We start from the raw sequence: 14,236 nt of genomic DNA, 5'->3' as shown, positions 1-14,236 counted from the left end.
TAGAAAAACGCAAATATATATTATGGCTTATTATTAAAAATATTAAGTAAAAATGTAATGTATTTTACTTTAATATATTGATCAGGTTATTTATTTTTCGTCTAACATGTACCTTTTTCCTGTGTTCTTTCAATAAAGAATGATTTAGTTTGAATATTTTACACAAGATGATTCCGTCCAGTACTTTCTAGAGGCATGTAGGAAGAAATATTAACTTTTCCAGAAGACTCGCCGGCTGTCAAGTACTTCCGAGTTCGTTCTTAAATTGAACACGGTTGTTAACATTAAGCCTAATAAAAAATGACTTAGGTCGTGTAATTTTAATTTTTATATTTTATTGTGATGTTTTTAATTTACCATAAATACAAAATAATTTGGGTGAGAGAATGACGTTATCAAAACCGGAAGTTGTCGTGTGTTGTCATAAGACACATTAGTGACTGGCTGCTGTTAAGGGGGAGGAGAAGTTGAAGTAATTATTTTGGGACTTCGTTTGACTGAAGTTGCCAGCATAAAAGAAAAGACGACTCATTTACCGTTCTAATCTGTGCATGTGGTATTTTACCACACTTCATGGCGTTTCATGTCTAAAGTCGCGGTGCTGTCGAGGCGCTAGCTAGCTAGCTAGCTAGCTAAGCTAAGCTAATAAAAGTCAGCAACTTCAGCGACACACATTGAAAGTGTCGCTGAAGGTGTTGTCCATGGACTACCGACGCCGGGGAAAGCTTGCCTAGTTCTCTGTATGTGGTTGGTCGTATGTGCATAATGAGTGATTCAAATGGGTGCAGAGAGCCTGGAATCCCGAGGGATAATGCCCAAGACGACAGCAAGCAAGTGAGTAGAAAGTTATGGATCTGTGCGAGTACATTAATTCGAAACTAAGCAATTCGTTGTGGTGGTTGTTGTAAAGGACTCAGCCATATGTTCGAGCAGCAGTGAAATCAAAAGCCGGGCTGTTGTCAAGTACTGTGCAGCCCCACCTCCAAGCGCATATGCCTTGCTGCAGGAGAAGACAGACCTGAAGCTGCCACCTGCCAACTGGCTGAGAGAGAACCCCCAGCTGGGCAGTGCTGGCACCACAGTGTTGGGCTCCAGCAGCAAGGGCAAGCCATTTTCAAGGTACTATATCATACAAGTACTGTAATACACAATAAAACACTGTTAGTGTGGTTGAGTCAAGAGTGTTATAGTATCTCTTGCAATTGTAACACCTTTTTTTTTTGGCAGTTTTGGTATGGCGTATGATTTTATTGACTGCATCGGGGATGACGTTGATGTTGTGTCAGACTCGGAGGTTTGTGGAACTGTCACAGACCAGATATGTTTGTATGTGTTGTAGTAATACTGACCTGTCCCCATGACCCACTCAGAACATCAAGAAGCTCTTGAAAATCCCCTACAGCAAGTCCCATGTCAGCATGGCCGTCCATCGCGTGGGTCGCACCCTTCTTCTGGACGAGCTGGACATTCAAGAGCTCTTCATGAGATCCTCTCAGGTACAACAGTTGTCTAGTCCCGTCTTTCAAGGAAGTATAATAAGCGCACATGTGTCCAGACAGGAGATTGGACGTGGTTAAAAGACTTTTATCAGCGGCTGATGGATCAGAAGTGGCAGCGGAAAAAGAAGAGCAAAGAGCATTGGTATCAGAAAGCGATCCTGTCTAAGTTCCTCTACTACAGTATTAATGGCGACTGTGCCGCCGAGCCTGTAGAGGACACCTTGAACGATGGTGATGAGGACAGTGGGGCGCAGGAGTTCAGCTCTTCGTGGCCCACCACCTTCTCCAGCTCGGACGCAGAGGAAGAGTCTGCCTGTAAACAGGTAGCGTAGCACTTATTTAGCATTATCTCAAGAAGCACTGCTGACTTTTGAGTAACATTTCATTCCAAATGTTTTAGGAAAGTGTTCCCATGGACAGCAAGTACGCTCTGGGCCAGGTGACGGCGGTGCCACAAGAGCAAAACCTGCCGGCGCTCTTTAACGAAGGAGAGAACAGTCAGGTAAGTCTACTCAGTCATGATTTGACTTAGCACAATTAATAGTGATATTCTTTGCAGGGTTTGAGGAACGACTTTGTGCGAAACATCATGTGGACCTTTGAGGACATCCACATGTTGGTTGGCTCCAACATGCCTATATTTGGAGGGGGGCGCTATCCAGCCGTCAGCCTTAAACTCAGGTGGGAATTGTCACCAATATGTAGTGGAACCCGCTTAAAGGTTTCATTGTGCTATATGCCTCGTGCACCTGCAAAAAACCTAACCTTTTGTCAACTGCATAACAGACCTCAGAACTGTGATTGGTCAGCTTTTTTATTTTTGTATTTTTTTAAAGTACATAATTTCCACTATGTAACTTTTCCTGTTTTTTCCTACTGTGTAAGTGCCATTTTTTAAATCCACCAAAAAAAGGTTTCAGGGCAACATACGCTATAAAAGCGACTGGTGTTCCAGCTCCAATAGCAATCTGGATGACACTTCAGCCGCCATGGTTCACTCCTTCTACACAGGAAGCTAAATAGCTAGTCAACGAGAGGGGTGGTTGCTCACTCTCAGGAAAACACTGCCCCAGAAAATGACAAGTCACATGCTCAACCATCGTCAAAGGGCTATAACAGGATCGAGACGCATAGTGACAAAGTTGGTCCCATTTTCGTCAACAAACAAATCAAGTTCTGACTGTATGACCGTTCTCACCGTATGTCAACGTGTTGTCGTTTTGTCAACGTCTGCGTTATCCCGTAGTAGCGTGAAACAACAGCAACATAACTACCATCCAGTTACAGCATTAAAACATGCACACAGTGACTTGTAGGCCTCAAAATAAAAGCAAGAAAATGCACCCAATTGATTTTTTTTTTTTTTTTGTGTTAGCCACCAGAAGAAAGATTTTCCCATTATTAACAAATTATCGCAGCATTTCTGTTAGATAAGAGTATAAAGAATATGAAAAGAGAAGAATCGACATAAAAATACAGTCAACCCTTGCAATATCACTGTCCGATTATCGCTTCCTCGTTATATTGTGTTTTTTTCAGAAATTAATTAAATGATTGGTGATAGACTATGGGCTATTGTTAGTCACAACACATGTAAATACAAGTGATAAATAGTATTCTGGTCACCAGGTAGCAGTAATGGCACAAAACATTGAGACATTACCTTACCTTACATTACCTTAACACTGCATGAAGTCAGCCATGTCCCTTATGATGTTCTCCTCACTTACCGTTTGGAAGTGGTAAGTTTTTGACTTCTTAAGTTTTAGAAGAAATAAATTGGAGACTAACTGGCTAGCTCACTCGAGTCCATCTCGAGTTCCTGCAGCATGAGAGTTGCAGTGTAGTGTACTGGAAACAAGGAATAATAGGAGTTTAAAAGTGACTCTAGGGGTGTTATTTCATGTTTACACGGCTCTAATAATGTTAGAAACCGTATTTAGAAAGTCATAAAACAGTTTTCTATTCTGTAACTACGAAAATATTCCATTTATTAACATTGAATCGTATGTCGCGGGAATTCATTTAACGCGTTCGGGCCTGGAACCAGTTAACTGCTGTAAACGAGGGACGACTATGCACAACTAGAGGAAAACAATGTCAAGTACTGTATGTTCAAAAATCCTTTATTATTGACCATTGTCCTTATGTCTCTGGTCAACGTCACAAGGAAATATGCAAGCAATGGCCAGTTGGGCAACCACTTATGTCGACGTGAGTCAGCCGGTTTGGGGGCTGTCGACATATGGCTCCCGTGTAGGGTGTCCAGTTGAAAATATACACCAACCGAATGCAAGCCATTAATATTTAAAGCTGATCAACTGCATGTTGTTATTGTTTTAATGAAAACGTGAAGTTAGAGTTGGACATGCTCGCGTCATACTTTAATTTGCCGTTTCTCTTTTTCTGTCTTTTTTTTTTTTTTTTTTTTTTTTTTTTTTTTTTAGGGACAACAATAAACCGATCAATATCCTGACAGGTATTGACTACTGGCTCGACAATCTGATGTGTAACGTTCCAGAACTCGTCATGTGCTTTCACGTCAACGGCATCGTTCAAGTAAACAACTCATTTAGCCTTAATCTGTGTCTGTACATTCCTGCACGCTTAAATCGTCTTCCTTGCAGAAGTACGAGATGATAAAAACAGAGGACATCCCCCATTTGGAGAACTCTACTTTTTCCACAAGGGTGGTGAAAGACATCGCACAGAACATCCTCTCGTTCCTCAAGTCCAACTGCACCAAAGAGGGTCACACCTACTGGCTTTTTAAAGGTGGGAGAAGTCATCCGCAATGCTTGTTATTGTTTCCTCACTCCTCCTCCTGCTTTTTCCCTCCTTTTTAGCTAGTGGGAGCGACATCGTCAAACTTTACGATCTTACAACGCTGTGCGAGGAGGCCGAAGAGGAGAAAAGCCACAATCCGTTCACGCTTCCTGTGGCCGTGTTACTTTACAAGTAGGAAAACGTCTTTGTTTGTTTGTTTACTAGAGCCGCATGATTCTGCAAAATATCCTCTCATGCATAGAAAGTGAGATCTCGATTCTCTGGGATGATTTTTTTTCCCACACATGCACAAATACACGCCCTGTGTTCAGGGCCGTGTTTTAAAGTAATCACACTAATTTTTGTTGTGATATCATTATTATTAGAATTCTCGTTGTCTTGTTTTGCATAAAGAAGCTTACAGGCGTCTTTTGGCCTTTCTTCATGGAAGAACCTGAAAGAATGTGGAAGAACAACTCCAGAAGAACAGTTGATGCAGGAACAGAAATGAACACAAAAATAATCCATGAAGTCAAAAACACAGCACGCTTGCTCACTTGAATAATACAGTCCTGCACGTAATAAAGACAAATCAAAAGGAAAGTTGATGAGTTAATGCAAGAGCAGACTGATGACAGCTAAGTGTGCCTGACTGCTGGCATCAGCCATCAGCGGGTAAACCCAGGGCAACACAGCCAACTCTCCCTGGCCGGTGGGACGCGATAAGGGATGGCGAGAGCGAGGAGGAAGCGTCGGATGTCATATAGAAATTAGATCACATGTCAGTGTGACTCGAGGTTGTGTAGCCCCGTGTTCGTCCTTGGGCTCGCACCAAAGTTAGCCGAAACCACGAGCTGTCAAGCTAAAATGCTGGACTGTAAACTCCACGTCCAGTGCAGCTCTTAAGGTGCAGGGAGTGAGGTTTACCAATGTACATCCACACAACCACGCTGGCTGCCACCCGTTTTTTTTCATTCTGTGCAGCACAAATTGTGCTGATTAGCAACTCGTTTGTGCCTGTCTGTGCTCCAGAGTGGCTTGCAACCTGATGCTCAAGGCCAGCGAAAACAGAAAACACTACGGCACAATCCGAACTCTGCTTTTAAACTGCGTCAAGCTTCTGGACCAGGACCGGCATCCCCAGGTAAGCTTCGGAGACAGCATCCTATTTCTGTGTGAGTGCGATGGTCACATTTCAGTCCTGCTGTCTTCTCCACCTGTGCAGATCATCGCCTCAGCCCACTACATGTTGTCAGAACTCTTCCAGCTGGATGAACCTCAGGAGGACGACGACGGAGGCGAGTCGCTCCGGGCTTGCGGCTCAGAGGACAGCTACAGTAATGACGGCCGCGAAGAAGACGAGGACCTGGAGGAGGACAGCGACGACAGCAGTTCAGGCAGTAACAGCCCTCAGGACGACAGTAAAGCCGTGGCTGTCATCCGCTCTGTAGGAGAACTATCCGTCCCGGAGAAATACAAATCCACTCAGCTGATCCGAGTCAGTGTTTGCAGTTTCTCCTGATGTGGTAGTGGTTAGCTTTTCCAGCAGAAAAAATTGGACACCAAGTGTGTTTTTGTCTTTGCAGCCTGGTTGCGCTTTCCCTGTTTCACAAGACAAAGAGGAGCGATGCAGACACGTCCTGAACTACGTATTAAAGGCAAGTCTACAGGAGTGCATTTTGTTCCAGGAGAATACCGTATTTCCTCAGACGGTAGCCTTCACAGTGTCTCAATTAAGTGCAGAGTTCGTCACGTACTTAAAGATGGAAAGGGCTACTTGGTGGGTGTAATCACAGGTATTAGAATTATGTACTGGAATGCTATTATCTATTTTTGTTTCAGGAATTTGCAATAAACAAAACAAAAACAATTGAAAACAACAATTAAAAATATAATTTTAGCATGTTCACATTTTATTATGATTTCTACATAACAATGTAAAATATTAAAATTTAAATTGCTGTTCAATAAAAAATACATTTTATTTTATATTAAAACAATTTGTTTTGTGGGGGAAAAACAACACATTTTTTGTTTAAGGTTTGTATTATTATTATATCATTTTTCAGTTACCATAGTTACCTCTTGTTTATCGCAGTTAATTGGTTTCAGACCCAACTGTCCTTATTTATAAATCAAATATTTTTGTAGTTAGAGCATAGAAAACATGTTTATGACCTTTTTAAATATGGTTTTTAACATTATTAGAGCCCTCTAGACATAAAATAACACCCCATAGTCACCTTTACACTCGCATTATCCAAGTAAGACATAATATAGACTCACACATGGGTCGCACGGTGGTCTAGTGGTTAGCATGTTGGCCACACAGTAACAGTCTGGAGATCGGGAAGACCTGGGTTCAATTCTCCCTTGGGCATTTCTGTGTGGAGTTTGCATGTTCTCCCTGTGCGTGTGTGGGTTTTCTCTGGGTACTCCGGTTTTCTCCCACATTCCTAAAACATGGATGACGGTTTATTGGCGACTCTAAATTGTCTTGTAATAGTTGGGAAACTACATTTGACATCGGGATGAATGTGTGAATGTGAATGGTTGTTTGTCTATATGTGCCCTGCGATTGGCCGGCGACCAGTCCAGGGTGTACCCCGCCTGTCGCCCGAGGTCGTACCCCCGCGACCTTAATGAGGCGAAGCGGCATAGAAAATGGATGGATAGACTCATGTGTTTGCTTTGGGAGAGTCTCATTTCATTTCTCATCAATGTACCATTACTGACACCTTGCATCCAATGTAGAATACTACATATCAACAACGTGTATTTGAATGAGTCTTATTGTATTTTAGTTCATTTAGCCACTTTTATGCTTGAAAATGCGTAATTTAGGCTAGATGCTCCATATGTGAACTTTGCTTAGATAAGTATATTTAATTATAATAATTAGCATATTTTGAAAACCGTGATAGAGCTGCAATATTCAAAACTTGAAGTGACGAGGGACGACTGTACACCCAACCTAAGCGGCCCATAAGGTGCCCCCAGACACCGACATCATCAGTTTAGGGCCCCCAGAACAACCACTGCATAGACGGTGACACACAAATAAAAGCACTCCCTGATAAATGCCTGTTATTTGCTGGAATTGAGTAAATAAACAAAATAATATGATATTTTTGTAATGTATTTGTGTAATATTATTAAATGGCTACACAGGGACTAAAGGCAGTGGATGGGAGCATCAAAAAAGAGAGCGATCTCCCAGCGGTAGACCCAAACATACCAATCCCCCTGAAGTATGAGGACAGAAGTGCCGGTAGAGGCTGTGCTGCAGAGAAAGGCATCTCTCCTCTCCTTGAAAGAGGTAAGTCTGTTTCCTGCTACACTGGAATAACGCTAGCGAGGTAAGCAGGACTCAACTGTCTTTCTCAGTAGGGCCCTTGCAGGCAGACCAGAAGCACCCAACACGCTCAGGGATGATTCCCGGCACGTGGCAGCACCAAATGAAGCTGCAGCTCTTCCTCAAGGCCTCCAAGGCGTACTACGTCTTGTCTGATGCTGCCACCAACCTGCTGAAATACGGCCGAGCCTTGCGCTACATCAAGCTGTCTCTGCAGTGTTATGGTATAGAACTCTGATCCAGGACTCTGTTATTTTGTGGTCATTTCTCTCTCCTTTTGTGTCCTCCCCAGATGCCTATTGTTGCATTGGCGGCGCTCTGCACCCGCAAGTGCTTCTGTTCCACAGCCAGTGCCTCTCTCTGTGTGGAGACATCCAGCTGATGTTGGCCCAAAATGCCAACAACAGGGCCGCTTACCAGGAGGAGTACAGCTACCAGACCAAAGAGGACCAGGAGATCCTACACAGTCTGCACCGGGAGAGCAGCTGCCAAGGTCAGTTGCTCATTCCGGTGAGGCAACATGCTTGTAGTTTCCAAACCATTACATTTGTCATCTCTCAGCCTTTAACATGGCGACAGACCTGGCCATGGACCCCGAGTATCAGCTGTTTGTGAGCAGCAAGTGCTACGAGGCCGCCTACGAGCTGCTCGTCTCGCACGCTTTGAAAGATGACGCGTCTGATCAGCTGGCTCAGGTGCTCAAACGGCTGGGAAACATCCGCAACGAGATGGGAGTCTACTACATGAACCAGTCGGCGACCATGCAGACTGAGAAAGGTGAGACTGGCAGGGACTTTTGGACTTATTGCCATGGCTAAACACGGGCCTCCTTTTGCAGTGAAGACCTTTGTGTCGATCGCAGAGCAGGAGCTGTGGAAAAAGAGTTTTGCCTTTTTTGAGAAAGGCATGAAGGACTTTGAGGCCATCGGGGACAGCACGAACAAGGCTTTGCTGCTGTGCAATACAGGCAAGCTGATGAGAATCTGTGCTCAGGCTCACTCTGGCGTCCCTGCGGACGACAACAGAGGGGAGTTTTCCCCTGAAGAGGCTCTCTACTACCACAAGGTGTCCTTCTCTCCACAATCCCCCCCTCACAACTTCACCGCCATATGCATTCACACATTTGTGTCTTCCTATAACACCAGGCTATAGACTACTATCTGCGGGCCATGAGGTCCCTGTCATGCAGAGAGAACCACCAGGGCGTGTGGGACAGCGTCAACTGGGAACTGTCCACTACGTATTTCACCCTGGCTACGCTTCTGCAGGACTACGCTCCGCTTTCCAGGAAGGCTCCGGAGCAGGTCGGTTTTCACGACACCCGCCATCTTATAGGTTAATCTCTGCATCAGCGCTTTCTTTCCTAGATCGAGCGGGAGGTGACCGAGTCCATGATGAAGTCCTTGAAGTACTGCGACCTGCAGACCGAGTCGGCCCGCCAGCCACTGTACCAGTACAGAGCCGCCACCATCCACCACCGCCTGGCCTCCATGTACCACAGCTGTTTCCGCAACCAGGTGGGAAAACCATTTCCAACCAGTTCTTGGACGCGCATGACAAATGCGGCTGAATTTGGAACGTAGTATTTTCAAATGTAATTCATCAGTTCCGAGTTAAACCTTTATGCACTATAAAGACATTTTATGTAACATTGTAACATTCGTAATGGTCGCACAAGTGGAAAAAGAAGCTAACCTCTGTAGTGGAACCACTACTCACCCTTTGATGACGCGTGGTGTTGAAGAAGGCAATCAGCTCCCCTTTGATGTCAGAAGAGAAGAGAAGTGAACCCCTGGAAAGTGAAACTTAAAAACCATGACTATGTGTTGGGGTGTCCTGATACAACCTTTTCACTTCCAATCCCATGTTGATATTGCACCCTTGACTATCAGCCGATACCGATACCGATATCGATCTGATGTCAGCACGAATCATTCAAGCTTTTCTGACTTATTTTGTAGCGAGCAACGTTAGAAAAGGCTTGTCAAGCAATCTTACGCAAACATCCATCCATCCATTTTCTATGCCGCTTATCCTCCTCTTAAACTGAGAACAATAATAGTGGTGGCTAGGCATGATGTAGCGAATGAAGCGTTTAAACCAGACTTTACTCACTGCCGGCAGGGGCTGGTCATCTTTTCTGTTGTAGCGAATGACTTCTTGTCGTCCCGTGGGAGTTTTTTTTTACCCCGTTTGAGGCCGCTTTAAATGCGCAATGAGTTTGGTCGTATTAAACTTACCCGGTGCCGCGGAAACTTGTGCATGACAAGTTTTGCACTCAGCTGCAACGTCTTTTTCGGACTTTTAAGAAAAAATACACACAGCCGACACCGCTCCCACTCCATGCGTGGGCTCCATCTGGCTGCTGCTGGATAGACGTGCTGGTGCGGAGTCTGGAATCGACTGCTTGTATCGGAGTGGCAAAATCTGAGATTTTAGACAAAGGCCCATATAATCCAATACGCCTATTGTTATCAGGCTGATATCAGCCTGATAACAATACTATGTATACATACCGTAGCTCCTGACACATGAAGAGCACTACTGCATGGCCTGGTAACTTGACACGTAGGAGGAGGATTTTGCTGTGTGCGCCTGGGGGGGGGGGTCTCGTCACTCGTCACAGCTTCATCCTGCTATGGACACTTTGTTCTCCTTTTAATATTAACTCATTCAATGCCAAAGATGTATTTATACCTTTTTATAAACCTGAACGCCTGATCCGAAAGACGTATTTGTACGTCGTTTTGTGCAAGAGGCGAAAAGAGGTGGTGACGCAAGTGCACACCAATAGAAGTCACCATTAAAGCAATTTTAAGCCATAAAAACTGCCACAAGGTGGCAGAAGTGCATTTGACAAGAGCTCGGCATGGATCGTTTGCATGAATTAACACACTCCACAGCAAGGTGGAAGTGGGAGAGCAGAGTGTATGTAGAATGCAGGTTACCGTAAAGCACCGTGTATAAACCACACTTTTTTTCCACAGGTAAGAAGCAAAAAATCGGGGTGTGGTTTATACACGATGACAGGTCTGTGACCAGACGCAGAAATTGACAAGAAGCCCATTTTGAATAGCCGTCTGTGGGTCAGACAGTTGCTTTGACTTTAGCGCCCTCTGCTGTACAGCTGCTGAAAATGCTTGTGTATGCAACTAACTTATCTGACGGCTGTCTGTATTTTCACACAGTGAAAGGATCTCTATATACACTGAAGCTAACCTAAGCTTCCAATGTCAAATACAATACAGTAGTTTATTCAAATTCACACTGAAGCAATGCAATAAAATAATAATAGAGAAAAAGAGAAGCAGTGAAAGATAAAATATCAAAACATCTCTGAAAATTGCAAATTTCTTTAGATTTTTTTAAAAATTATTATTATTATTATTATTATTATTATTATTAATCTGTGCTTAGCCATAATATTAAAGATCTAGATGCCGAAGTTCAGATTTCTCCTTTATTCTTCTTTTTGAAATTGCTTAGTACCTTTTACGCATGTTGATTTGAGATGAAAGAGTTGGCTAGCATTTATGAACTAAAAATTTTTTTTCCTCGCCATGAGCCTGAAAATGGGGGTGCGGTTTATACACGGTGCTTTACGTTATGCATTGTAGGGAAATTTTAACACATGCACACACACACACACACACACACACACACACACACACACAGTGTAGTTCCAAATGTGAAAATTGTAAATAGTTCAGCGTGTTACATTTGTAAATACTCTGTTGATATAAAACAACCCTGTTTTGTGTTGTTTATGTTGTGGTACAGTTGTTTAGGTATTTGTGCTGCCACAAAAGCAAAAAAATTGTGTTATGCTTGAAATGTATCTTTTCACAAAAAGCTATTTTTCTTGTTGGAAACTGATATTTTCCTGAAACGTATCCATTCCATCACTGTTGATTACTAAAGAACACAAAAAGCTAGAAACAAACTTGTTTTTTCTGATGAAAGACGGGAGTCTAATGTTTCTTTTGGTAAGTTCCATGTTGATAAACCATACAACACAATATTCTGTGTGCCTTGAAAGATCGTCTAAAACGGCCGCTACTGAAGGTACATCTTTTGAAAAATGGCTGGGATTGAATGAGTTAATGTTGACTTATTGTTACCGAGGCATCATTGTACTGAGCAACAAGGACAGACTACTGTACTCTATTCCAAGAAAGTTCCATTTCCTCCATTTCCTTCTCTATGGTTATAATCACACTTTCCCTCTTTGCCATCACTGCTACCCTTTTATGATCATGAAAATGTAGAGGTTCCACTGCAATTGCTACTTATTGATATTTTTGTCCTCATGTTGTGGACAAAGACAAGTGAGTTTTACATGCGACTAAAGTTGCAAACACTCAAAGGAACGTTTGTGTGGAGCAGGTAGGAGATGAACGCTTAAGGAAGCACCATCGCAGCCTGGCGGAGCTCCACTACAGCAAGGCCATCTATTTGTTCCTCAGCCTCAAAGACGCACCCTGCGAGCTGCTCCGCGCACTTCTGGAGAGGGTGGCCTTCGCCGAGTTCACTATGGCGGGTACATGGATTAGTTAGGTGCTGGACTGGAAACCCCCTTTTATAAATAACTAACCTTTTGTGTGTGTGTGTGTGTGTGTGTGTGTCTCTCTCTGCAGCTCAGAACAGCAGCGCCGCGAAGCTGAAGAGCTTGACTGCAGCTCTTGACATCATGGCTGAGACTCGCTTTGCTTTTCAGATGATTCATGCAGAAATGCTGGAGGAGCAGAGCGAGGTACGTACTAGACGGTGGCAAGCAGTCTTCATGCACGAACCTGCCATCCATCTTTTGTGTCCCTCTGCAGGGAAGCCACGCAGATATTTCGCCGTCTTCTCCTGCTGCAGCCGACTGCTCGGCATCAGGACTGAACCTCCAGGAAGTGACGAAGCTGATCGTTCTGTTCGAGTCGCGTTTCTCCGACCTGCTTCTCCAGCTAATAAAAGTCATGGCTAAGACCAAACGGAAACCCAGGTGAGATGATCCACTCGTTCTCTTTTTGGCACAGAGACTCACACGTCTTTGTGTGATAGCAAAAGCCACGAGGAGCTCCTGAAAACCTACAAGAACATTTACTCCAAGCTGCTGCGCTGCGACAAAAACATGCCTCTGCTCGCCCGAGTCCAGCTCTACGCTGAGCTCCTGCAGCTTCTGACGACGCAAACTGGACGAGACGACGACGCTGATATGGTGTCGTGACATCAGTAAACACGCCGTGACGACTTGAAGATGAACTGGTCACTTTGACACCAGCAGCATTTGGAAGGCTACTCTTTTTATATTTTTGATATGCAGAGCTTACATGGATGCTGTAAACATCAACCAAGCGTGTCTGCTTTTTTAAACATTTCAACGCAACAGTGCAATTGTCTAAATGTGTTATATACATTATAAATAAGGGCATGCTTGCTGTGACATGGAAATTAAAAAACGTATGCACCTTTTCAACGCTTCTCCAACCTCCTAATTATCGTCATGAATTATTTTTGTTTACATATGAACGCCATCTGTTAGCAGAGTGATCATAGATTACATTTCGTGCAGTGACTATTTAGTCCAATAGAGGGCAGTGTTGAGACAATACTAGAGGATATGTCGGAGGGCTTTGTATCACTAGTTCGTTCTGGAGACGCTTAACGCTGTACATACACTTGCTCACTTTAACTTCATCAGCAAGTACAATCACTGCATCCTTCGCAACACTTCCTACACTGTGTCTCACTTGAACCCCTCCCCCATGCAACCTGTGTTAACGCGGAACATGACTGCAATCCTATACCTGGCTTGTATTAATACTCTTTTGGAAAGGTGGCAGTGTGGGACACAAACAAGGTACGCTAATTTTACGTGATCTTTTATGTAAATAAACCACATTTTAGGATGTACAAACTGCTGTACATGAAAGACAAGAAAGCATCAAAACACCGGAGACACTGAAGGTACGAAGTGGAGGTAAACGAGAAAACATATTGAGGAAAATGACACCATACTTTCATACATACGCCTTAACAGCCTTAATAAATAAAATAACTGAACTTAACTTTTACAACTTTTTTTCTGCTCACTTAAAATAAAATGCTTGAAACGTGACAATGGTTGTTGGCTTATTTACTACATTATGGACCACTTGGTGACGTGGACATTCCATTCGTCTCCAAAATGTACTTCACACATTACGAAACACATACTTTGAAATTAAGTCCACCATTAGTCCATTGGTACCTGAGCGAGGACAAAAGAGCACCTTTTAGTCAATGGGAGATCATAGCCTCATTTAGCTTCCAAAGTGTTCACAAAAAGTCCCGACAAGCTAATTTCCGGCTTTTTGTCACGTGACTTGAATCGCTGCACTATGCACTTCCATTCGGTGCTGTAACACCGCCCCCTCGTGGAGCGCCGAGGCGTAACAACAGTCCAGCTGTGTAAAAACAATGGCTGCCGAGCCTCCCTTTAGTGATTAGTGCAAAAATCAAGAAAGCTTCCTCGTGCTTTTAAAAGAAAGCAAGACTCAGCAGCAGTCTTTGGGGGTCTTTGGTGGTCTGTAGGGCAACACTGGTGCAGGTCTGAAAAAAAAGCAAACCTTTGATGGAAAAACAAGTC

The 14,236-nt window shown here is 43.6% G+C and overlaps 2 protein-coding genes across 7 annotated transcripts in view; one reads left to right on the top strand and one right to left on the bottom strand.

Moving 5' to 3' along the window:
* Window positions 1-369: 369 nt before the first annotated feature.
* Window positions 370-13,706, top strand: edrf1 (erythroid differentiation regulatory factor 1). 4 transcript variants are annotated; one of them, XM_054798895.1, is made up of 24 exons: window positions 384-834; window positions 911-1,119; window positions 1,228-1,294; window positions 1,371-1,496; window positions 1,556-1,822; window positions 1,900-2,001; window positions 2,059-2,180; window positions 3,947-4,058; window positions 4,127-4,274; window positions 4,346-4,457; window positions 5,298-5,409; window positions 5,491-5,763; window positions 5,852-5,923; window positions 7,437-7,584; window positions 7,653-7,844; window positions 7,913-8,113; window positions 8,182-8,397; window positions 8,459-8,685; window positions 8,766-8,924; window positions 8,988-9,137; window positions 12,007-12,160; window positions 12,258-12,373; window positions 12,444-12,610; window positions 12,670-13,706. In XM_054798895.1, exons 1-24 carry the CDS (start codon window positions 757-759, stop codon window positions 12,833-12,835), a joined length of 3,696 nt encoding a protein of 1,231 aa, XP_054654870.1. In that variant the 5' UTR covers window positions 384-756; the 3' UTR covers window positions 12,836-13,706. The 4 variants fall into 4 exon arrangements, 3 of the variants coding, with proteins under 3 accessions (XP_054654873.1, XP_054654870.1, XP_054654871.1); XM_054798896.1 differs by having other exon boundaries at window positions 385-834; window positions 7,656-7,844; XR_008573668.1 differs by lacking the exons at window positions 12,007-12,160; window positions 12,670-13,706 and having other exon boundaries at window positions 12,444-12,591.
* The window catches only part of adam12b (ADAM metallopeptidase domain 12b), a 54,005-nt gene continuing 53,246 nt past the window's right edge, over window positions 13,478-14,236 (bottom strand). For 2 of the 3 annotated variants that reach the window (XM_054798899.1, XM_054798901.1), the window contains one exon: window positions 13,478-14,216. In XM_054798899.1, coding sequence (XP_054654874.1) covers window positions 14,087-14,216 — 130 coding nt within the window. In that variant the 3' untranslated portion in view covers window positions 13,478-14,086. The remainder of the gene's footprint in view (window positions 14,217-14,236) is intronic. The other variant, XM_054798900.1, reaches the window with a different exon arrangement.

This window comes from Dunckerocampus dactyliophorus, chromosome 14, assembly GCF_027744805.1.
Source record: "Dunckerocampus dactyliophorus isolate RoL2022-P2 chromosome 14, RoL_Ddac_1.1, whole genome shotgun sequence".
NCBI lineage: Eukaryota > Metazoa > Chordata > Actinopteri > Syngnathiformes > Syngnathidae > Dunckerocampus > Dunckerocampus dactyliophorus.
Note: the sequence above shows the minus strand (reverse complement) of the source record. Positions and strands in the feature narration are given on the sequence as shown.